General features: G+C 43.1%; 2 protein-coding genes and 3 long non-coding RNA genes across 9 annotated transcripts in view; 2 read left to right on the forward strand and 3 right to left on the reverse strand.

Moving 5' to 3' along the window:
• Akap8 (A-kinase anchoring protein 8) overlaps positions 1-6,493 on the forward strand; it is an 18,622-nt gene extending 12,129 nt beyond the window's left edge. For both annotated transcript variants that reach the window (XM_027932142.2, XM_071601775.1), the window contains exons 10-14: positions 987-1,128; positions 1,409-1,502; positions 2,009-2,139; positions 4,121-4,216; positions 5,758-6,493. In XM_027932142.2, coding sequence (XP_027787943.2) covers positions 987-1,128; positions 1,409-1,502; positions 2,009-2,139; positions 4,121-4,216; positions 5,758-6,198 — 904 coding nt within the window. In that variant the 3' untranslated portion in view covers positions 6,199-6,493. The remainder of the gene's footprint in view (positions 1-986; positions 1,129-1,408; positions 1,503-2,008; positions 2,140-4,120; positions 4,217-5,757) is intronic.
• Positions 342-1,042, reverse strand: LOC114090082 (uncharacterized). Its single transcript, XR_003582302.3, has 2 exons — positions 954-1,042; positions 342-869 (listed from the first exon to the last, which is right to left on the reverse strand). It is a non-coding gene; the product is annotated as an uncharacterized lncRNA (long non-coding RNA).
• Positions 4,197-23,183, reverse strand: LOC139701815 (uncharacterized). Its single transcript, XR_011704405.1, has 2 exons — positions 22,958-23,183; positions 4,197-4,522 (listed from the first exon to the last, which is right to left on the reverse strand). It is a non-coding gene; the product is annotated as an uncharacterized lncRNA (long non-coding RNA).
• LOC114090081 (uncharacterized) lies at positions 11,616-22,016 on the reverse strand. Its single transcript, XR_003582300.2, has 3 exons — positions 21,519-22,016; positions 17,327-17,428; positions 11,616-16,126 (listed from the first exon to the last, which is right to left on the reverse strand). It is a non-coding gene; the product is annotated as an uncharacterized lncRNA (long non-coding RNA).
• The window catches only part of Brd4 (bromodomain containing 4), an 83,017-nt gene continuing 81,321 nt past the window's right edge, over positions 22,098-23,793 (forward strand). For 2 of the 4 annotated variants that reach the window (XM_027932138.2, XM_034635300.2), the window contains exon 1: positions 22,098-22,336. The gene's annotated coding sequence lies outside the window, so the exon portion shown is untranslated. The other 2 variants (XM_027932137.2, XM_071601752.1) reach the window with 2 other exon arrangements.

Genomic DNA, 23,793 nt, shown 5'->3' on the forward strand with positions numbered 1-23,793 from the left:
TCTCAGTCATCTTAGATTGTTACAGAGGAGGTAAAAATATAGTAGGGAAGTGTGGATTCCCTGCCTTTCTTTGGTAGCTTTCTTCTAGTTCTTTTCATGGAACTCATGAAATAGTCCTCTTTGCTCCTCTGTTTGGAGTTGTCTGTAAAAGCCAGAGTGCCTTATGATGTAGTCAGAGATCAAAACCAGGTAGGGAGAAGTTTGAGTTGGCAGATGAGGAATCCTGAATGCCACCTGCCTGCACCCTTAACCCTCTCGGTTGGGGGTGTACAGGGGTGCTGCAAGCTGCTCTCCCTTGCCATACAACCTGATTGCATTTGGTGAAGCTTTGGAAGCACACGACAGGAGCTTAAGCTTTTATTTATAAAATCCAGAATGTTAAGTCTCAAGGAAGAAATTATTTTGTGTTATGTGAACTTTGAATTATGTAAAGTCTTCAGAAATTTTTTTTCCCCTCAGTACTATTGATTGAACGTAGGGGTGCTCTACCATCAACCTGGCTTGGAACTTGGATCCTCTTGTCTTAGCCTCCCGAGTCACTAGGATTACAGGTGTGCAGTGCCACAGCAACTAGAATTTTTCTCTCACATAAAATAAGATTGTCACATGTCATCTTGGTGGCTAAAGACAAACCCATCTGAGAAGCTGTGGAGTTAAATACGAAGTTCCCAGAGCAGTCAAGTAGAGATTGGGAAGTCCAAAATTCTAAAAAGTCACCATTTCAGGGTGTTCTCTTAGAGAATTTGGGCTAAAGAGAGACTGATATGTTAAAGAGTTATTGTGTGAATCATTTTCCTGAAGTAGCTGCACGGCTGTATCCTGTTCTTCAGATGGTGGGGGTAAGTTTGGGTAACTACTGCTCCGCCTCCCTGCAAAAAGTGAGAAGGCTTGGTTAAAAAATTGTGTTTCCTTTACCATTTCAGCTCTACCCAGAGATGATCTGGTGATCTTACCTCACCACTGTTCTTTTCATGTTCCTTCTTCAGGATTCAGTTTGCCTGTTCAGTATGCAAGTTTCGCAGCTTTGAAGATGAAGAAATCCAGAAGCATTTGCAAAGCAAGTTCCACAAAGAGACACTGCGATTTATAAGTACCAAGCTGCCTGACAAGACAGTAGAGTTCCTCCAGGTAAAGGACACTTGGCCTCCACTGCAGCATTTCCCAACTATTCCACAGGTGTCAGATCCCTTGCAGAGAAGGGAAGCGGTAGGGAAATGAGAAGCCTAAATATGATCAATTTCTTTTCCCAGATTAAAGTAGTTGTACAAATCACTGAGTCAGAGGTGCAGTTGAGAGCTCCAGCTACCATAGTTTCTGTACAGAATCTCAGATAGGATCTTCCCACCCTCTGTGCAGGTGAGAAATATCGTCCTCTCATTTCATTTGGTGCCATATCCCACCCCTCTAGGAATACATTGTAAACAGGAATAAGAAGATTGAGAAGAGGCGTCAGGAACTGATAGACAAGGAAAGCACAAAACCAAAACCAGATCCTTTCAAAGGTGAGTTATGATGCCAGAGAGCAGGTTATTTTAAATGATCGTAAGGCATGGAAGTGACCCTTATAATAGTACAAATGGGGCTAGGTGTGTAGCTTATTAGTAGAGTGCTTAGCATGCTAGAAGCCCAGGGTTCTATCCTTAGCAGAGAGCTGCTGAGAATGTGAAGTCAGGCCCCAGGGGAAAAACACTTACAATGGAAAAAAAATCCCAAATCTGGCTAATGGAGATCACAGTTCCACAGGCAGCTTATCAGAGTGATGTTAAACAACATGGTGGGGGTCCCCCCCTCTTTGTTATGAAGAGAGAAGACTAGAATGATCAGCAAAGTTGACATGTAGAATTCTTGAGTGTAGAGCCAGTTGCTGTGACCCCACATTGCTGTGGGAGAGCAGGCAATGCCTTTCTCATTTTGTCCTAACTGAATCATTAGAGAGCATTGAAAGGAGAAAATGTGGGATTTGTTGGGGAACAGTGAGAAAGCATCACTTGCTTGGGTTGCATGACAGGGATTGGCCAGGAACACTTCTTCAAGAAGATCGAGGCTGCGCATTGCCTGGCCTGTGACATGCTGATTCCCGCGCAGCACCAGCTCCTCCAACGGCATCTGCATTCAGTGGACCACAACCACAACCGCAGGGTGAGTCTTCTGATGTGGGCATAGGTGCCTTGAGAGTGGGGCTCAGACCTTCTGTCTCATACCGAAAGTGTTCACACCGATAGGGTCTCTTGTTGTATTTCTATTGTCTGTCATTTCATTGGCTGTAAGATTCACCCCAATTTCTGTTAAAAAGTAACTCTGGGCTGGGGTTGTGGCTCAGCGGTAGAGTGCTCACCTAGCATATGTGGGGCTCTGGGTTCGATCCTCAGCACCATATAAAAATAAATGAATAAAATAAAGGTATTGTGTCCAACTACAACTAAAAAATAAATGTTAAAAAAAAAAGTAATCCATGTAACATATTGAGACTTGTATCTTGGTTCCCCACCCCGCCACCCCCACTACACACAGAAAAGTGAGAAAATAAGTTGCTTAGAATTTATCAAATACAATAGCTGAAATTGTCCTGATTTCAGAATGTTTTTTTTTTTTTTTTGAATTTTTTTTTTTAATATTTATTTTTTTAGTTTTTGGGGGACACAACATCTTTGTTTGTATGTGGTGCTGAGGATCGAACCCGGGCCGCACGCATGCCAGGCGAGCGCGCTACCGCTTGAGCCACATCCCCAGCCCTCAGAATGTTCTGTTAACCACCACATACATTCCCTAGTAGCTGGACAGCTATGGACATCTGTAAGCTGAGGCTCAGGGCCATTAAGAGCCCAGGGGTATGGGGAACCTAGGTTTCAGGGCAAGTTGTGTCCTTGTGAGCTAATGGGTCCTGAGGCTAAATGTTTAACTTAAGAGTCAGCACGGTTTATTATTGTTGTTGTTGTCAGTTTTCAAGTATATTCAATTCTCCTTACCCATGAGTTTCACACCCATAGACTGAAGTAGTTGCTGATCAGTATAACAACTATGTACGTAGTATTTAAAGTGTAGGGAGGATATACATGCAGTGCATAGGTTTTGTGCAGATGCCTGTACCATTTTATATATGGGCCTTAGCATCTTTGAATTTTGTGATCTGAAGGGTTCCTAAAGCTCATCCCCTGCAAGGCCATGTATCTGTGTCTGGTGAGGGGTGATAAAGAGTGGGTGTGGCTAGTTTGGTCCATAGGCTGTAGTGTTGTGGACCTCTGGTTTAATGTGGCATTGTTGTTGGTTGAGACCTGTTTCAAAAAAAATAAAAATTAAAGGTAGATGGTAATTGTTGAGGAGAGAGGTAGAAAGATTTCACTTATTTGTTTTTCATGTTGGGAACTGAATGGTAGGGTCTTATACATACTAAGCACACAGTCTGCCATTGAAAACTATACCCCCAGCACCATATTTTAAAACATGTTTCTTTTTCTACATCAAGGTTTGAACCAGAGTGCTTTATCACTGAGCTACATCCCTAGCCCTTTAGTTTTTGAGGCAGGTCTTGGTAAATTGCCCAGGCTGGCCTGGAACTGGGACTCTCCTGCTTCACCCTCCCAAGTAGCTTCGATTACAGGCATTCTCCACCACACCCCACTAACAACATCTTTATCTATAGTTACCCAACTGGTAACTGGTGGTTTCAATAGATGCTTACCATGCCACAGTACTATTAAAAATGAGCAAAAAAGCACTCTGCAAGCAAGGGATTAGTATGTCAGTGTGCAAGCTCTAAAACACATTGACACATTCTTATTGCTGCTGTTAAACTTATTGTGAAGGCTTATCCATTTCCCTTACTTAATCCATATAGTTTGTAATTGTAAATTTTCTTGCTTCTTTACATGGCATGTTGATAGCAATGGCATGTCTCTGTTTTTGTCTTCAGATTATTAAACTGTTCTACTTGGTTTCACTGTCTTTATTCCAAAGACTCACAGATGGCCTGCTTTCTCTCATTTTTGTAGCCTGGCATTTTGATATTTGTGTCAACAAAAAATGGTATTAGTTGCCTCTGAGGGCTGCTTGGAATAATCTGGCTAGTTTGTTCTCTTACTCCTCTGCATTTTAGAAATCCCATGTTTGGTTCCCTTTGCAGTTGGCTGCTGAACAGTTCAAGAAAACAAGTCTCCACGTGGCTAAGAGTGTTTTGAACAACAGACACATAGTGAAGATGCTGGAAAAATACCTCAAGGTTTGTATTTTGGAATCCAAGGGGCAGGAGAAGTCTTTGAAATGGAGGATGAGTATGGAATTATATCCAGAGTGTAGTATTTATGTAGTCAAAAGACTCCATTTATATATATATTTGTTCTAATTAGTTATACATGACAGCAGAATGCATTTGGTTCATTGTACACAAATGGAGCACAGCTTTTTCATTTCTCTGGTAGTATACGTCAAAAGACTCCAATTTTGAGTCTTTTTGATACTGGAATGCATCAGTCCAGCCTTGGCTACGTGACAACTTAGAGGGTCAGCCTGAGCAACATAGTGAGACCTGTTTCAAAAAAAAAAAAATTAAAGGTAGATGGTAATTGTTGAGGAGAGAGAGAGATTTCACTTATTTGTTTTTCATGTTGGGAATTGAGTGCAGGGTCTTGTACATACTAAGCACACAGTCTGCCACTGAAAACTACACCCCCAGCTTAAGCACCATATTTTAAAACATGCTTCTTAATTTTGTAGGGATGCTTTTTAGAATACCTTTTTCAGGGTAGGGACAATATTGGCGTGTGCTAGTGAGAAGTGTGGCTTCTGAGGGTGTTAGACTTGGGTTAGAACCATCACTCTAATGGTTAATAGCTGTGTGATCTCAGGCAAGTTAGTTTGCTTTTTTGTTTTAAATTGAGGGGGGGGGGGGTTCTGGGGATTAAACCCAGGGGCACTTAACCACTGAGCAACATCCCCAGCTCTTTTTATCTTTTTGAGATAGGGCCTTGCTAAGTTGCTGAGGCTGGCTTTGAACTTGCCATCTTCCTGCCTCGGCCTTTAAAGCCACTGGATTATAAGAGTGCACCATTGTGCTCAGCAAATTAATGATCTTGAAGTTTCATTTCCTTATCTGTAAAGTGAGAACAATCTTCATATAAGGGCCATGAGCTTAAATTAAACTAAAATTTAAAAATAGTCTTCCTGTAACTGTTTATTAAGTCATTTAAGAAACCCTACATCCAAACTATGCCTCCTGGTTATATGTGTGAATAAAAAATGCGAAACAGGGGCTAGGCCTATTAGCATATACATGTGAGGCCCTGGGTTCAATCCCTAGTACCACACAAAAAAAGTGGGGGGACTGGGGTTGTAGCTCAGTGGTCAAGTGCTTGCCTCGCCTGTGTGAGGCACTGGGTTTGATCCTCAGAACCACATAAAAATAAATATACAGGGGCTGGGGCTGTGGCTCCCACAGTGGCAGAGCACTTGCCTCACACATGTGAGGCACTGGGTTTGATCCTCAGTACCACATAAAAATGAATAAACAAAAGATATTTTTAAAAAATAATAAAATAAAAATAAATATACTGTGTGTTCATCTACAACTAAATACATATTTAAAAACAAAGAGAAGATTGCAAAATAGTTCTGGTGAAGATTTTCTGAGAAGTCTTTTTTGAAGCTGTTGGGAATTTAAGAGATTCTCTGGTGGACTCTGCCAGGCCTGAAAACATGAGCTCCCAGAAACCTGGCCTACTTCAAACTCATTTCTCCAACTGATCTGTGTTTCCTTTTGTATAGGGTGAGGACCCTTTCACTAATGAAACCGTTGATCCTGAAATAGAAGGAGATGACAATTTAGGAGGTGAAGATAAGGAAGAGACACCTGAGGAGGTGGCTGCAGAAGTCTTAGCAGAGGTGATTACAGCAGCCGTGAGAGCTGTTGATGGGGAAGGAGTGCCAGCTGGTGAGAGTGGTGAAATGCTGGCTGAAGGGCAAGTCCCAGTGGGTGCAACAGAGGCCAGCAGCGATCTTCACATTGAACAGCTACTGGAAGAGCAGACTTCCTGTGGAACATCATCTGAGAAGGGCAGTACCGAAGCTGAGGCAGGAAGTGAGGCCACAGTGCTGGCAGCAGAGGCAGAAAATGCCCTAACAGTGGCTGTTCCTGCCCCGGCTGCTGTGGAATCTGAAGCGGGACAAAGTGATGCAGAGGCCAAAGATAATATTCATACAGAATAATCCTCTTTTTCCCTGTTTCAAGGGATGTGTTATATAATGCATTGTTCTTTCTTCTTTGATTTATAAGCAGTACTAGGGTGTGTGTTACTGGAATATGCTGTAAGCTAATTTTGATGAAGAGACTCAACCATTTCCTTCTGAACTATGTAACCCATGGGCTTGTCTTACACAGTTGCGTGGCTTCCCACCTTGATTGAAGGCAAAAGTACATTCCCAAAGCAGCTGACACTTCTCTTTACATAGCAGTTGGAATAATAAAATTTAGGCAATTAGATCTTGATACTTGTTAAATATAGCCACTGACTGAATGCTTCTTCTTTCCCCCTCCTTCTTTGGTTGGGAGCAGACCAATGTTAGTCACATATATTGCTTTGTAATGGATTTTTTTTTTTCCCAAGCATTTTTTCCAGCTTCAGCTTTTGACTTCTGCTTTTGTAGTGCAGTGTATGGTATGATCCTCACAAATTGTGGCAGCATCTTGTTAGCATGTGATGTTCTTGTCACATCAGTGAACTCTTATCAAAAATTTGATGAATCTCGCAGACGGGCACTACTGGAAACACTCAGTTGATACTCAAAATGAGAAAGCCAGTTGGGTGTTGTAACACACACCTGTATTCTCTGGTACAGGAGGATTTCAAGTTCAAGGCCAACCTTAGCCACTTAGTCTCAAAAATAAATAAAAAGGTCTGGGGATGTGATTCAATGATTTAGTGGGTTCAATCGTCAGTACCAAAAGAAAGGGAAAAAAGTGAAGCCAGGCCAGGTGCAGTGGCACGCCTGTAATACCTGGGACCCGGGAGGCTGAAGCAGGGGGATTTCAAGTTTGAGGCCAGTCTAAGCAACTTAGCAAGATTCTCAAAAAATAAAAAGGGCTGGGGATATATCTCTGATAAAGTGCCCCTGGGTTCACTTCACAATAACAAAAAAAAAGAAGAAGCCAGCAGCAGTAGGACTACAGTCCTTGGTATATCATCCTTCCCTAGCATGTGCAAGGCCTTGGGTTTAATCCCAGAAACAAAAAGCTATAAACATTTCATTTAGGTTACCAGGCCCGATGGTGCGCGCCTATAATCCCAGTGATTTGAGAGGCTGAGTCAGGAGGCTTCCAGGCCAGCCTTAGCAGCTTAGACCCTGCCTCAAAAAGACTGAAAATGTAATCCAGTGGTAAAGCCCCCGCAAGGACTATTCCCCAGTAACAAAAAATACTTTGGAGGTTTGTGAATCTGTAAGAAATAGAGGCTAGCTGTGCTGAAGATAGTATACACAAATTATAGTTTCATGTAATCAGAAGAAGTGGACAGTCTTTCCCTTTTGAAATTATACTAATAGGTCTGTTTCTTTATAAACCTATTAACTGGATACATCTCACATCTTGAGAAACACTAGCCAGTTGGGAATTATTTTAAATAAGGCAGTTAAATCTTTGGTGAGCTATCTACTGTATGTATACCTGCTACTAATTCATGATGACAATTCTAAACTCAAGGAGGTTTATTGGAGAGACAAGATGAACATTATTGAGAAAGTCAATATTAACCAAATGCAGAAATGAATAGCTCAATAGCCAGTAAAAAGGTGCCTCATGAGTCATTTCTTGCACATCATTCCTTACTGCTACATAGATGTGGCCTAACTGCAGATTGAGCTTGTCCTCAGAAGCTTTTTTCCTTGGGGGGTGGCAATGCCCTAGTAGCTAGGGTTACAGGTGTGTACCACCATGCCTGGTTCATTACCATATATATATTTTTAAGTTGTCAATGGACCTTTATCATTTATATGCAGTGCTTTACACATGCCAGGCAAGCACTCTACCACTGAGCCACAACCCCAGCCCCTTATTACCATTTTTTAAACGAGCAATCTGGTGGCATTTGGCACATTCACAATGTTGTACAACCATTGCTTTTATCTAGTTCCAAGGCATTTTCCTCATCCTAAAAGGAAACCCTCAGACCTGTTAACTACCCATTTTGTCGCCCACAGCTTCTGACTACCACTAATCTGCTTTGGATTATCTCTTCAATATATAAAGGGAATCAATATATGATCTTTTGTTTTCATACACCATAATGCTTTTTAAAGTCCCTCTATGTCAATACCATTTATCAAAAATTCACTTATGGCTGAAAAACATTCCATTGTATGTATATGCCTTATTTTTAATCTTTTCATCAGATTGATAAGAATTACTTCTGCTTTTTTTTTTTTTTTTCTTTGTGTACTGGGGATTGAACCTAGAGGCGTTTCAACACTGAGCTACATCCCCAGCCCTTTTTTTTGTTTTAAATTTTGAGGCTGGGTCTCACTACATTGCTGAGAATGGCGTTGCATTTGAGATTCTCTTGTCTCAGCTTCCTTTTTAAAAAACGTTTCTAGCTATCATGGTGGAAGGATTGGCCTCACTGTGTTTTTTGCTCCAGACACTAAGCAAGCCTCTACTACTGCACTGTATCCCCAGCACCTCACTGAGGTTTGGTTTTGGTACTGGGGATTGAACCCAGGGGCCCTCTACCACTGAGCTGCTTCTCCAGCCTTTTTTATTTATTTTGAGATAATCTCTAAATTGCTGAGGCTGACCTTGAACTTTGCAACCTTCTTGCCTCAGCCTCCCAAATTTCTGGGATCACAAGTGTGTGCCACCACACCTAGCCCTCCTTGTGCTTTGGACTGGCATTTGCCTAATGACATGATAATGGACATATCTTTCTGTGCTTGTTGACCACTTGTGTATCTTTGTAAATCTACTTGAGTTTTTCACCCATTTCTCCCCTTTCTTTTTGAAATTGGTCTGGCATATGTTGCCTACACGGAGTTCATACTTGTGGGCTCAAACAATCCTCCCACCTCAGCTTGATTAGTAGCTGGAACCACAGGTATATACCACTATGCCCAGCTTCCATTTTTAAATTGGATTACCTTTTTAAGTTACAGAAAGTATTTATATAAAACTTATGAGACATTATTTGCAAATATCATCCCATCCCGTGGATTGTTTCCTTTTTTTTTTTTTTTTTCTTAGAAACTTTTCAATATTTTTTAGTTTTTGGCGGACACAACATCTTTGTTTGTTTGTGGTGTTGAGGATCGAACCCGGGGCGCCTGGCGTGCGAGCGCGCTACTGCTTGAGCCACATCCCCAGCCCCGATTGTTTCCTCTTTTGATAGTGCCCTTTGAGGCTCAAAAAGGTTTTATTTGTTTGTTTGTTTGTTTTGGTACTGGGGATTAAACCCAGGTGTGCTCTCCCATTGAGCTATACAACCCCAGCACCCCCACACCTTCGTTTTTAAGATAGTTTCTCCTGAATGTGCCCAAGATGGCCTTGAATTTGCAGTCCCCCTGACTCAGGCTCTCAAATTGCTGGGATTACAGGCGTTTGCCACTAGTCCAAGCAAGGCACAAAAAGTTTTAATCCTCAGTATTGCAAAAAACAATTTTTTTTTTCCCCTGGTACTGGGGATTGAACTCAACCACTGAGCCACATCCCAGCCCTATTTTGTATTTTATTTAGAGACAGGGTCTCACTGAGTTGCTTAGCCTCACCATTACTGAGACCAGCTTTGAACTCATGATCCTTCTGTCTCAGCCTCCTGAGCTGCTGGGATTACAGGTGTGCACCACTATGCCCAGACAAAAAACTAATTTTGAGCAAGCAAAGACAACTTGTCCACATTGTTTCATTTGTTACTTGTGCTTTTTATGTCATCTAAAACCAATGGCAAATAAAAGGTAATCAAATTTACTTCTTCTAACAGTTTTATAACTCTCATTTAGATCTATAATCTATTTTTTTGTTTGGTTTTGTTTTTAGCGGGTGAGTTGTACTGGGAATTGAACTCAGGTGCTCCACCACTGAGTTAGATTCCAACTCTTTTTACTTAGAGACAAGCTTTCCCTAAATTGCCCAAACTGACTTCTAATTTGTGATCGTCCGCCTCAAGTCTCCCAAGTAGCTGGGATTATAGGCATGTGGTGGGTACTAGGGGTTGAACCCAGGGGCACTTTACCACTGAGCTGCGTTCCTAGCCACTTTTTAGGACAGACTCACCATACTGTCCGTGCTGGCCTTGAATTTACAATCCTGCTGCCTCAGCCTCCAGAGTAGCTGGGATTACAGGCATCCAGCACCAAGCCCTGCTCCAAAGTCATTTGTTGGAGAGACTAATCTCCTAATGAATGTTTTTGGCACCCTTATCAGGTCAGCTGACCATAGCAACATGGGTTTATTTCAGGACTCTCCGTTGTATTCCATCATTCTATATACCTATTCTTATGCCAATACAACACTGTAGCTTTGAGGTAAGATTTGAAATGGGGAAGTGTTAATACTTCAACTTTCTCTTTCTCAAGACCACTTTAGTTATTCTGTGTTCGTTGAGTTTCCATATGAATTTTAGGGTCAGCTTGTCAATTTCTACAAAGGAGTGTACGGGTCAATTTGGAAAGTACTGCCATCTTTAGTCTTCCGATTCATGAACACAGATATTTCTCCACTTAGATAGGCCCTTTTTTTTAATATTTAAATTTTAGTCGTAGTTGGATACACTACCTTTATTTTATTTACTTTTATGTGGTTCTAGGATCGAACCCAAGGCCTCACATGTACTAGTCGAACACTTTACTGCTGAGCCACAACCCCAGCCCTTATTTAGGCCTTTTAATAGTGTTTTTTTAGTTTTCAGTGAATAACTTTTATAATTTTTAAATTTTATTCTTTTGATGCTACTATAAAATGTAATTGTTTTCTTAATTTCATTTTTGGATTGTTCATTGTGAGTGTATAGAAATACAACTGATTTTTTTGTGTTTATCTTGTATCCTACAACTTTGCTGAATTTGTTTACTGGCTCTAATAGAGTATGTTGTATTCTTTAGGATTTCTTTTCATGTCACCTGTGAATGCAGATAGGAATATGGATATCTTTTTTACCTTTTCTTATCTGTTGCTGTAGCTAGAACTTTCATTATAATGTTGGCATCATTGTATAACTTACCTTCTTTTTTTTCTTTTGAGACAGAGCACCTCTGTGTTGCTCAGGCTTGTCTCAAACTCCTGGGCTCAGGTGTTCCTCTTGCCTCAGGCTCCTCTGAGTAGCTGGCAATACAGGCCAATGCTACTGTCCCCAGAAGGTAACATTTCTTTTTCTTTTTTCCTTTGTGTTGGGGGATGGGTACTGAGAATTGAACCCAGTGTTGCTCTATCACTGAGCTTAATTCCCATTTTTATTTCTTTTTATTTTGAGACAGGGTAATGCTAAGTTGCTTAGGGCCTCCCTAAGTTGCTTAGGCTGGCCTCACACTTGCAATTCTCCTGCTCACACCCCCCCCCCCCCCCGCCCCCATCACTGGGATTACAGGAATGCACTATTGCAACCAGCAGCATTTCTTTTTAAAGTATATTTGCAACCTCAGTAATCTTTTTTTTTTTTTTTGGTAGAGGGGGAAAGTTTATTTGGGGGCTCACAGTTTCATAGGTCTCAGTTCATAAGACAGCAGGCTCCATTCCTTGGGGCTCACACTGAGGCAGGACATCATGGCAGAAGAGTTTAGTGCAGGGAAGGAGCTCACATGATGATCTCGCCATTCTATTCTAATGTTCAAACTTCAACATGTGGGGAAGCAGGACTCGTCACTGATAACTGGCAATATCATCCATAGTCTCAACAATTCCAAGTTTGTTCAAAGTTCAAATCCAAAGTCTTCTCTGAGGTTCAATGCAATCTCACATTGTGAGCGCCCTTTTCACCACTGTGATGAGAGGACTGGACCAGAACAGCAGTAAAGGAGGAAAAGTTTAGTTGGGGGCTCACAGTTTCAGAGTTCTCAATCCACAGACAGCAGGCTCCATTCCTTGTGGCCCCAGATGAGGAAGAACATCATTTGGGAGTGATGGCAGAGAGTGTAGTAAAAGGAGGCAGCACACATGATGATCATAAATCAGAGGAGTAATCTTTCTCTTGACTGAATTCTATTAAATTTATGTGGAAGACCTTTTTTTTTTTTCCTACAAATAGTAAAATTTTAACTGAATGCTTTGAATAAAGAACCTGAAGTGCTGCAGGTATAGCTCAATGATAGAATGCATGATTAGCATGAATGAAGCCTTAGGTACAATCCCCAGCACCAAATAAATAAAATATGTAATCTCTTTATGGGTACCAAGTTTATGAGTCACAGGTCAATAAGTTGGGTGTTTTAGTGCCTGCAGGGCCTAGACATTGTGGATGCAAGTATCATTGTGTATGCATGTCTTTGCTCAGTAACCTGCCAATAGCTACCCACTCAAGTCTAATCCTGAACCTACTCTATGGGAAATACCAATGGATTTTAGCTTTTCAGATGCCTGCAAGGATTTAGGAACAACTAAGGAGGGATGAGATACGGAGTTCAGAATGCATGGAAAACTTTCCTTATTTGTTGCCAAGAAATCATCTCTGAAAGAAGTGCTAAATAGTGTCCTCTTCAAAGATAACCCTCATGAGACAGGCATGCTGGCACATGCCTGTAATCCTACTGACTTGGGAGGCGGAAGACTGAGTCAGGAGGATGCCAAGTTCAAGGCCAGTCTGAGTTGCAGCAGTCTGGCTGGGCACAATTCATGAGCCACTTATCAAGCAAAAACGAACTTTATTTTTAGAACACACGCCAGACCACACCAGCTCTTCAGGAATTCCCTCAGAGCCCAACTGCCACCAACGGCTTCCCACAAGCCTCTCAAACCCCCCCCACTCCTCCTGCTCTTGAGGAGCTGATTGGCTGGGTTGCACGGGCGGAGCCAAAAAAAGTCACCCAATGAGCAGCTCCATGGTCTGAAAGGGTGGGGAAACAGCCCAATGAGCATCACAGCAGAGGAGCCAATCAGCTGGCAGCTGGAAGTTTGCTGGGGATGCTGTGAGCCAATCATCAGCTGGCAGCTGGAAGTTTGCTGGGGCCCCTTGGGCTGTGGCTCTCAACACTGAGTAACTTAGGGAGATTTTGTCTCAGAAAACAAAAAGGGCAGTGGTAGAGTGCACCTGAAGATTCTTACCGGGATGGTGGCACACGCCTGTAATACTAGTGGCTTGGGAGGCTGAGGGGGGAAGATTGAGAATTCAAAGCCAGCCTTAGCAGTTAAGAGAGCCCTGAAGAACTCAGTGAGGCCCTGTATTTAAATAAAATACAAAAAAAAAGGGACTGGGGATGTGGCTCAGTGGTTAAGCACCCCTGGGTTCAACACCCGATCCCTTAAAAAAATCAATAAAAAGATCCTCATGGGTCAACGACTAACTTCAAGGTTACAGAATGTGTGTACATGTACGAATTCTCTACTGCATTAGTGCCCAAAACGAGACATGTTTTCTCCTTAAAGAGACTTCAGTTCCTAATTTCTCCCCATTGAAGGACAATGAGAATGAAAGTACTGATTATTTCAATAACAGTTCAGTCTTCCTAAGTGTTCAAAATAATCCTTCGTGTAGCTCAAGAATGACAAAATATAAGCTGAGTGGGGTGGCACATACCTGTAATTCCAGTGACTCAGGAGGCTGAGGCAGAATAATCCCAAGTTCAAAGCCAGCCTCAGAAACTTAGCAAGGCCCTAAGCAATTTTGTGAGACCCTGTCTCAAAATAGAAAATGGGCTGAAAAATGCAGCCCTGGGTTCAATCCACAGCACCAAGAAAGAAAAAAAGGAGACAAAAACAGAGGAAACTAAGGGGAGAAGAGAGAAGGAAGAATTTGCCTGCTGTTATTTATCAATCTCACTAATGTTGAAATACGTCTTTACTAAGAAAAAGTGATATTTGGTCCCTGGATGTATGTTGTTAGTTTTCCATTACCGTCTAACAATTTATTCAAAAAGTTAGTAGTTTAAGACAATACATATTTATTATTTCTCAGTATCTGTGGATGAGGAATCAAAGTGAGCTTAACTGGGCCCTTAACTTGCAATCAAAGTGTTGGTCAAGGATGGGTTTCATTTAAAGATTCAGTTGTGCTGGAAGGGTGGTGCACTATAATTCCAGCTACTTAGGAGACTGAGGCAGGAGGATCCAAGTTTGAGCCCGGCATGGGCATCTTAGGAAGACCCTGTCTCAAAATAAAATTAAAAAGATCCAGGGTTGTAGCTCAGTGGTACAATGCTTGCCTGGCATTAAGTGAGGCTTTGAATTTGATCCACAGTAGGAAGGGAGGGAGAGAGAAAGGAAGGAAGGAAAAGGCTTATTATGGAACAGTCTTTTTCCAGAGTTGGTTGGCAGAAGTAAGCTCCTGAAGCTGAAGACTTCAGCTTCTTGTTGGCTTTTGGCCAGAAACCATCCTCGGTTCCTTGGCACATGGGTCTCTCATGCATGGCAATTTGCTTTGTCAGAAAGTGTAAGCTGCCTAGCTTGCCTGGTGGTACATACCTGTAATCCCAGTGACTCAGAAGGCTGAGGCAGGAGGATTGCTAGTTTGAGGCCACCCTCAGCAATTTAGCGAGACCTTCAGCAATTTAGACCCTGTCTCAAAAAGTAAGAAGGCCTGGACATATGATATAGCTCAGTGGTAAATTCCCCCATGGGTTCAATCCCCAGGATCCCTTCCCCACAAAATATGAAAGCTGAGAAAGCTGAGTTAGATGTATGTCAAGGATTTAGTCACTTAGTGGGGAAATTTACTCTCTTTTACTCACTTTTTGCCATACTCTTATTTTTTAGAAGCAAGTCACATACAAGGGAAAGAGATTATACAAGGGCCGGACACTTGGAGCAGGGATCACTGGGAACCATTTGAAATTTACCTACCACACAATGTTTGTATAAATCTAGATTGATCAGTTCATTTTTCTGGAAAGATAAAAGGGACAAGAAAAGATGTAAGCTTTCCCTCCTGTTATGTACTTAAGCTAACGGGGTGGGGGGGGATGCTATTCCTACAAATTTTTACAACAGTCTTTCCCATGGGTTTCCTGTTAAAATACATTATCAGGTATCCTTCTCCAAAATAGGCTGGCTTCATCAACAGTGAAAATTTGCCAAGACATGGAACCCTTCCCTAGCCGGACACAGTGGCACACACTTGTAATCCCAGTTGACTCAGGAAACTGAGACAGGAGAATCCCAAGTTCCAGCCTGCCTTGGCAAATTAGTAAATAAGATACATTAAAAAATTAAAAGGACTGGGGTATAGCTCTGTGGCCGAGTGCCCTTGGGTTAAAAATTCTTAGTACTGCAAAACAAAACAAAACAAACAAACAAACTTTCCTCTTTCCTGCTCAGCAAATACCAAAGAATTACTTCAACACCCAAAGCAGTCTTACTTAACCCACTGCCACACATTCTGGCCTTGAACTTGAGGGATCACCAGAAGCTCAAAACCAATATTTTGTTTATTTATTTATTTATTGTGCTAGTGATGGAATCCACAGCCTTGCTCATGCTAGGCAAATGCTCGGTCACTGAGCTAAAACCCCAGCCTTGTGCCCAAAATTTTAGTAGTACCTTGCTTAGTCTTTAAACTTTCAATTGCCAGCTTTCACCACGAGCCTTAACTGAGGTCTCTTGCATATCTGTTTGTTTCCTGGCCACACATTCAGAAGTTTGTGCATTTCAACTTCATCATTAACTTTTTTTTCCATTTATTTTTTAGTTGTAGGTGGACATAATACCTTTATTTTATTTTTATATGATGCTAAGGATTGAACCCAGTGCTTCATACATTTGAGGCAAGCGCTCTACCTCAGAGCTACAACCCCAGCCCATCATTAATTTTTCTATTCACTTCACTTGCAATTTTCCTCATAGATTGATTCATGCTTCTCTCTCTCTCTCTCTCTCCCCTCCTCAAAATTTTGAGCCAGACATGGTGGTACACACCTGTAATCCCGCAACTGGGGAGGCTGAGGCAGGAGGATTGCAAGTTTGAGGCTGGTTTCCATAACTTATTGAGACACTCAGAAACTTAGCAAGACCCTGTCTCAAAATAAAAAAAAAAAAAAAAAGAAGAAGGAGGGATGGGGATATAACTTAGTGGTAGAGAACCCTGAGTTCAATCCCCATTAACCCCTTTCCAAAACAATAAAGATTGAAAATAACTGAAATATCACACAAGGACATATGCATAAACCATACGTGTAGTATATGACTACAAACCTAATGCATACGCAGAAATCGATAATTTTGAGTCATACAAGATGAAAAAGTTGTAGAGATTTATTGTACAACATTGTGCTTATAATTAACAATACTGCACTGTACACTTAAAAATCTGTCCATAGTGGGCTGGGGTTGTGGCTCAATGATAAAGCATGTGCTTAGAGTGTATGAATCCTCAGTACCCTCCCCCCAAAAAATTGGTTATAAGGATAGACCTCACATTATGTGTTTTTTTCCTAATGTGTGTGCATTGTAGGAGCAGGACACAGCAGGGAACAAGTCAGCAGGGCTATGCTAAGTCTTTGATTTGGGCTTTTTGTTTGTTTGCTTTTGGTACTGAGGATTGAACCCAGGGTTGCTTAACCACTGAGCAATATCCCCAGCCCATTTTATCTTTTATTTTGAGACAGGTCTTGCTAAGTTGCTGAGGCTGGCTTTGATCCTCCTGCCTCAGCCTCCTGAGCCCCTGGGATCATAGGTATGCGTTACCATGCCCAGCTGAGTCTTTAATTTGGAAAACAAATTCATAAAAGAGAGGAGAAATAGAACATTGCTAAATCTCAGAAAATCAACATCTCCTCCCTGCCCATCCTTTCCTGATCATTCCCTCGGCTAACCAGGAATAATCACCTGTTTGTTTTTATAGTTTATTCAGCCTGTCTGTTTTTGACACCTACACAATTATTAAGCCATCATATATGCATATGTGCCCATTTCTTTGGCTTCCCCTTATGTTCATAAAAATCACTCATGTTGCCATATGTGCCTGTGGTGTATTCAGTTGCATTACATTACTGTTTATTTATGCTACCATAAATGGACATTTGGGTTAACTTGTGTGAGCTCTTAGGAACAGCACCATTCCAACCCTTTTTTTTTTTTTTGGTACTAGGGATTGAACTCAGGGGCACTTGACCACCGAGCCACATCCCAGCCCTATTTTGTATTTTATTTAGAGACAGGGTCTCACTGAGTTGCTTAGTGCCTCACCATTGCTGAGGCTGGCTTGGAACTCACCATCCTCCTGTCTTAGCCTCCGGGTCCGCTGGGATTTCAGGAGTGTGCCACCGTGCCCGGCCCAAACCTTTTTTAAACTTCCTAAAGTGTGTCAGCAAGTTTCTGTGAAATAGAAATACTGGGTCATATGGTTCAATGAAGCTTCAGTTTCATCAGATAAAGTCAAAGTGTTAGATTTTAGTCAAACATAGCATGTATGAGGCCCTGGGTTCAATCCTCAGTACCACAAAAACAAACAACAACAACAACAAAAAATTGTGAACCAAATATCCACTGTCATTCCTTGTTTGACCTTCAGACTTCTTCTTCCTAAGGATTTTTTAAAAAAAGAATACACACACACACACACACACACATGCATATATAAAAATATTGAGACAGGGTCTCACTGAATTGTTGAGTCTGGCCTTGAACTTGTGATCATCCTTCAAGCCTCCCAAATCACTGGGATTACAGGTGTGTGCCACTGTGTCCAGCCTATTTTATATTTTTATTGTGGTGCTTGGGATTGAACCCAGGGGCATTTTACCACTAAGCTACATTCCATGCTCTATTTTATATTTTACTTTGAGACAGGTTCTCATTATGTTGCCTAGACTGGTCTCAAACTCGTGCTTCTCCTGCCTCAGGCTCCTAAGTACCTGAAATTACAGACATGTATCATTGCATCTGGTCTAATGACTTTTAGCTTATGTACAACCTCTGCATTTTCTTTATATTTTGAAACTTTGAAAAATTTATTTGCCAGGCATGGTGGCTCATGCCTGTAAATCTTAGATTTGGGAGGCTGAAGCAAGAGTATCACGAGTTCAAGGCTAGCTTCAGCAACATAGTAAGGTCCTAAGTTAGCAAGATCCTGTCTCAAAACAAAAAATAAAAAGGGCTGTGGATGGGGGAATATGGCTCAGTGGTTAAGCACCATTGGGTTCAATCCCCTGTACTAAAAAAAAGAAAGAAAAAGAAAATTTAAACTTACTAAGTAAAAACACAACAAAATACAGATTAATAATAAAATAGCAGAGACTAAAATCATCCTTAGGACCAATATGTGCCTGTTTGTGCAAGTACAATAGTAATGCTTTATGATGAAGCATACTTTTTTAAAAAGACAAAATACTTTTATTTTATTTATTTATTTTTATGCAGTGCTGAGGATTGAACCCAGTGCCTCACATGTGCCAGGCAAGCACTCTACCGCTGAGCCCCAGCCCCTGCCCAAATTTTATATAAACTTAAAATGACTAAAAAAATCTACTGCTGGGTCTCTTGGTACATCCCTATAATCCTAACTACTCAGGGAGTTAAGGAGGATGGATCACCAGTTCAAGGTTAGCTTGGACAACTTATCAAGATTGTATCTCAAAATTAAAAATTAAAGGGCTGGGGTTTTGCTCAGTGGCACAGCATTTGCCTAGCACATGTGAGGCCCTGGATTTGAGCTTTACCACTACATATAAACAAACAAATGAACTAAAGGCATTCTGTCTGTATACAACTACAATTTTTTTTTTAAATTAAAAATGAAAAGAGCTGAGAATATAGCTAAGTGGTGGAGCCCTTGTAAGGCCCTGGGTTTAATTCCAGTACCACCATAAAAAAGAAAGAAAGAAAAATCCACAAATTAAAATTGCAGAGTATTTTCCATATGATAATAAAGAAATATCTACTTGAAAGAACTTACTATTTACTTGTTTCCTTCCTTCCTTCCTGTACTGGGGATTGAACTCAGGGACACTCTACTGAGCCATATCCCCAGTATTTTTTATTTTTATTTTGCAACAGATCTCACTAAATTGCCTATGTTGACCTCAAATTTGTGCCAACACACCTGGCTTGTTATAGTTCTTTTTTTTCTTTTTAGGTACCACAGATTGAACTCAGGGGCACTCGAGCACTAAGCCTCATCCCCAGCCCTATTCTGTATTTTATTTAGAGACAGGGTCTCACTGAGTTGCTTAGCACCTCATCGTTGCTGAGGCTGGCTTTGAACTTGTGATCCTCCTGCCTTAGCCTTCCAAGATGCTGGGATTGCAAGTGTGTGCCAAGGCACCCAGCTTGTTATATTTCTCTTTTTGTTTTTTCTTTTTGGTACCAGGGATTGAACCTGGGGTGCTTAACCAGTGAGCCATATCCCCAGCTAAGCCTTTTTTATACTTTATTAAGAGACAGGGTCTCGCTGAGTTGCTAAATGCCTCACTAACCTACTGAGAGCTGGCTTTCAACTCATGATTCTCCTGCCTCAGCCTCTGGAGTTGCTGGGATTACAGGCATGGGACACTGTGCCCAGTTCTTGTTTTATTTCTTTATATAATAACTGGCTAATGTATCTTCTATTTTCCTCTAAGTATTCATAAAAAATGACAGATTGTACTATGTGACTTTCAAACTGGCAGTTCCCAATTACTTCCAAATATATCTTTTGTCTATAACAATAATAAATTAAATAGATAATGCAAGACAATGAAGGGAAAGGGCAACCTAAAATGGATACATTCCTGTTTCTTTAACAACAACAAATTAGTTGTTATTTCATATTTACATAACCCTATGTACATTCCTATTTGTTTTTCTTCTGATCATCTTCCACAAATTGCTGAGTGGGCAAAATCAGGAGCCAGAAGATATTCACAAATTTCAATACTCTGTAACACAAATTAGAAGGAAGCTTTGAGGAATCAGTTACAATTAACACTTTTAGTTTGGCAATTAATTATTTATCTCATGCTTTGTTAAAATGAAGAGTAAGTTTAGCACAGTGGGTACATGCCTATAATTCCAGCTACTTGAAAAGCTGAGGCAGGATTCTGAGGCCAGCCTGGGCAATTTAGAAAACCTGTCTCAAAATAAAAATTGCTTCTTGGCCTTTTGGCTAAGATCAAGTGTAATATGTGATCAAAATAAAATAAAAAAGGCTGGGGATTAGTGGTAGAGAATCTGCCTAGCATTTGAGAGGCCCTGGGTTTCATCTTCATTACCACAAAAAAAAAAAAAAAAAAAAGAATGAAATCAATCAATAAGTAAATAAATAAATAAAAGGTGAAATTTAGTTTTTAGTTTGCTTCTTAGAACTCATCATTAACTATGATTGCCCTTGGTTAATCATGAACAAACAACACAGTAGAAAGTTTTATATATATATATATATATATATATATATATATATATATATGTGTGTGTGTGTAATTTTTTTAAAAAACTGATGGTAATGAGGACACATCCCTAACTCTTTTTATTTTTTATTTTAAGACAGGATCTTGGTAAATTGCCCAGGCTGGCCTCAACCCTGCATTCTCCTGTCTTAGTTTATTCAGGCATTAGGATGTGACAGCATGCCCAGCAAAAAGCAATTAATTTTAATGTTATCCAGTCATATCAATGTATTCTAAAATAAGAAGTCATGAGGAAAATCTTTACTACTTAGATTTTTTTTATTTTATTTTAAAAAACTTTTGACCCGGGAATTGAACCCAGTGGTGCTTTACTGAGCCACACCCCCTTCCCTTTACTTAGTGTTTCAGATAGGATCCCACTAATTTGCTTAGGTTCTAGCTAAACTGCTGAGGCTGGCCTTTCCATCCTCCTGCTCGAGCCTCCCCAGTTGCTAGGGTTATAAATAAATTGCTGGGATAAACGGGATGCGCCACTACAGTGGCCTGCTAGAATTTTTGTTTTGTCCTGTATTCTTGCTAGAATTTTTGGAGTGGAGTTAGTTTGCTTTCTTTTCTTTCCTTCTTCTCCCCCCTCTCTCTCTTTTGGTGGTGCTGGGGGGGGGGGTGGTGTGCTTGCTGGGCGAGCGTTTTACTATGAAGCTACAACCCCATCTATTTTTTAAAAGATGGGACTAAAAATGAGTGAAGATAAAGGTAAACGCGGGAGAGGCGGTGGTTGTTTCCAGGTTTGAGAAATTTCACAGAATCGTCACATTAAGTTGCAAGAGACCTAAGCCTAGCCTCCCTTTACAGATCCCAAAAGCCTTTTTGTGCTTTGGGTCGATGTTTTCTTTGTAAGCCCCAGAAGGGGTCTGTGATTGTCCAGGGGTCACACATCTAGACTAAGCCCATACTGGAAGGAGTTGACTTATGGGTTGAATCTTAAGGATGAGAGTGCCCTGGGCTCGGAGACCAGCGCTTTTCGATCTTCAGGGACCAGCTAAGAAAGGTGCCGTCTCCTCCTGGTGACAGCCTTCTCTTACCTCCTTTCCTTCACTTCACCTCAACCCAGCGCCCACACCGTAGCTCTCGCCTTCATCCCGGCACCACCGTCTCCGGCGCTCAGCTTTCACTCAGGCGGCCTCCCTCAGACAGGAGTCTCTTCCCGGTCCCTTCCATCCGTCCTCGGGATCTCTGCGTCGTCCTCCCTCTCTCTGAGGGTCTATCATCAATATCCTCCGTAAAATTTTGGACGCTTGTCTCAACCTTCAGATCTTTTCTTTCAGGCGCAGCCTCCAGTCCGTGGGTCTCCCTCAGCTCCTTCCCTTGGTCTGTGGGGCCCCCTCTCTAGTCTGCAAGGTCTGTGGGGCCCTTTTCTCAGTCTGCGGGGACCCCTCTCTCTGTCTGAGGGATCGCCCTCATTAGATCTTCTGGGTCCCTTCCAGCAGCGACATTACCTCAAACCCTGCGCGTCGCATCCCTGCACTCTCTTCACCTCCGCAGTTACCTCTGCGCAGCTTGCTCGCTCCCGCGCCGGGACAGAGCGCGCACGCAGGGCGGCGGCGACAGCACGTGGTCGCGCGCGCAACGTGCGCGGTGACGTCAGTGCGCTGGCGGCGGCGGCGGCGGCGGCGGCAGGGCTGTTTGTTCTGCTCTCCGCAGCCGAGGAGCCGAAGCAGTAGCAGTGGCGGCAGCGGCGGCGGCGGCAGCTGCCGGCGGTGCCTGCGGGCGAGCTGGGCCTGTGAGTGCAGCGGAGCGGTGGGCGCGGCGGGCGGGCCCCGGCGCCGCGCAGGCAGCCCAGGAGAGAGGGGGCGGCGGCAGCGGACGGCCGGCGGGGGCGGCGTGCGGCCTAGAGTCTCAGGTAAGGACCGGTGCCCTTCGGGGCGACGGGCGCGCAGGGCGGGCAGCGGGGGTCCACGGCGCGTCCCGCGTAACCTGCATTGCGTAATGGGGCCGGTGCGCCACCACCTACGCCATCGGCGCGGCGCGGGGGCGGGGAGGCTGGGGCTACGCGGGCTTGGGCCTGTGGGCCTCCCGCGCCGCTCTCGCCGGGTCGGGTTCGCTGCACCCGTGGCTTCGGGGTGGTCGGGTGGCTTGCCGGCGTCCCACCTTTGGCGCCGTGGCCCCAGACTCAGTTCGACCGGAGGGGCAGGCTTGCAGGCGAGGGGCGCGGGCGCCGCGGCGGGGCGGGCGGCCGGGGGCGGGCGGGGGGCGGGCCGAGGCGCCCGGCACTTCCTGCCGCCGCCATTTTGTCAAGTGAGGAGGAGGAGGAGGAGGAAGCGGCCGCCGCGGGGTCCGCGGCGCGCCGGGCCGGGGTAAGTCCGGGCCCGGCGTGGTGGCCGCGGGCGCCTCTGTACCAGGCTGAGACACTCCGGAGCCGTCAGGGCCTTGGCGCTCACGTGGGCTTTGTACGGCGCGCTCTTCCGGCACCTGGGTTCTTCTGCCCGGACTGGGGCAGCTCGCCCCCGCCCCGTATTCTTACCTTATGAGACGTCACCCTTGGCTCTGTCGAGAACCAGGCAGGTTTCCTCTGGAGGGAGGGGGCTGCCATCTCACGCCTGTCCGAAGACAACCCCCAGGGGATGGGAGAGGTGACTTGGGCGAGCCAGGCTCTCCTGACCCACCCATCCCCAGCTTGGCAGCCCCTCGCTGGGCGCTTTGTTTTGTTGGGTCGGTCTAACTGGCGTCCTTGCCTTGGCCTCCTGTTTGAGGTGTTGTATGTGTGTGTTCTGGTTTGGGGTGGGAATGTGGGGGAGTTGTGATTCAGCGAAATAAAATGATCCACCCTGCACGCGCACACACGGAAATAGCACAACTTCGTTCTCCTGTGATGCCCCCAAAGCTCGGCCTTGGATGAAGATGGGAAATCCCACTTTGGGTGTAGTGGACGGTGTAAATACTTATGTTCAGGCCCGTGGATGAGTCATGTGCTTCTGCTGAGTGGCTGACCTCCCTTTTACTGAAGAAAACGCTTTGTTTTTGAATTGTTGTTTTAATCTGCTTGCTTATTTGTTTGTTTATGCAACCTGGTAAGGTTTATCGTCTTGGTGCTTGGGTTCATTTTTGTGTTTATATGTTGGTTACAAGTGACGTCTTGTACTCTGTGCCTTGTAAGAATCGGAAATGTTTTTTGAGAGGGCTCTTCTAAGTCCTTAGTTACCAAAAAATCAAGCTGCAGTGTGTCTCTAATCCAGTGACTTTTTGGTGCTGGAATTATGTTTGGGAGATTTTTATGAGTAGAACTGTTAAGTTTCCAAAATTGTTAGCCCTGGGAATTTGTAGATCTTGGAAGTTGTAAAGAAAGTTATATTCAAAAGA

This window comes from Marmota flaviventris, chromosome 1, assembly GCF_047511675.1.
Source record: "Marmota flaviventris isolate mMarFla1 chromosome 1, mMarFla1.hap1, whole genome shotgun sequence".
Taxonomy (NCBI): domain Eukaryota; kingdom Metazoa; phylum Chordata; class Mammalia; order Rodentia; family Sciuridae; genus Marmota; species Marmota flaviventris.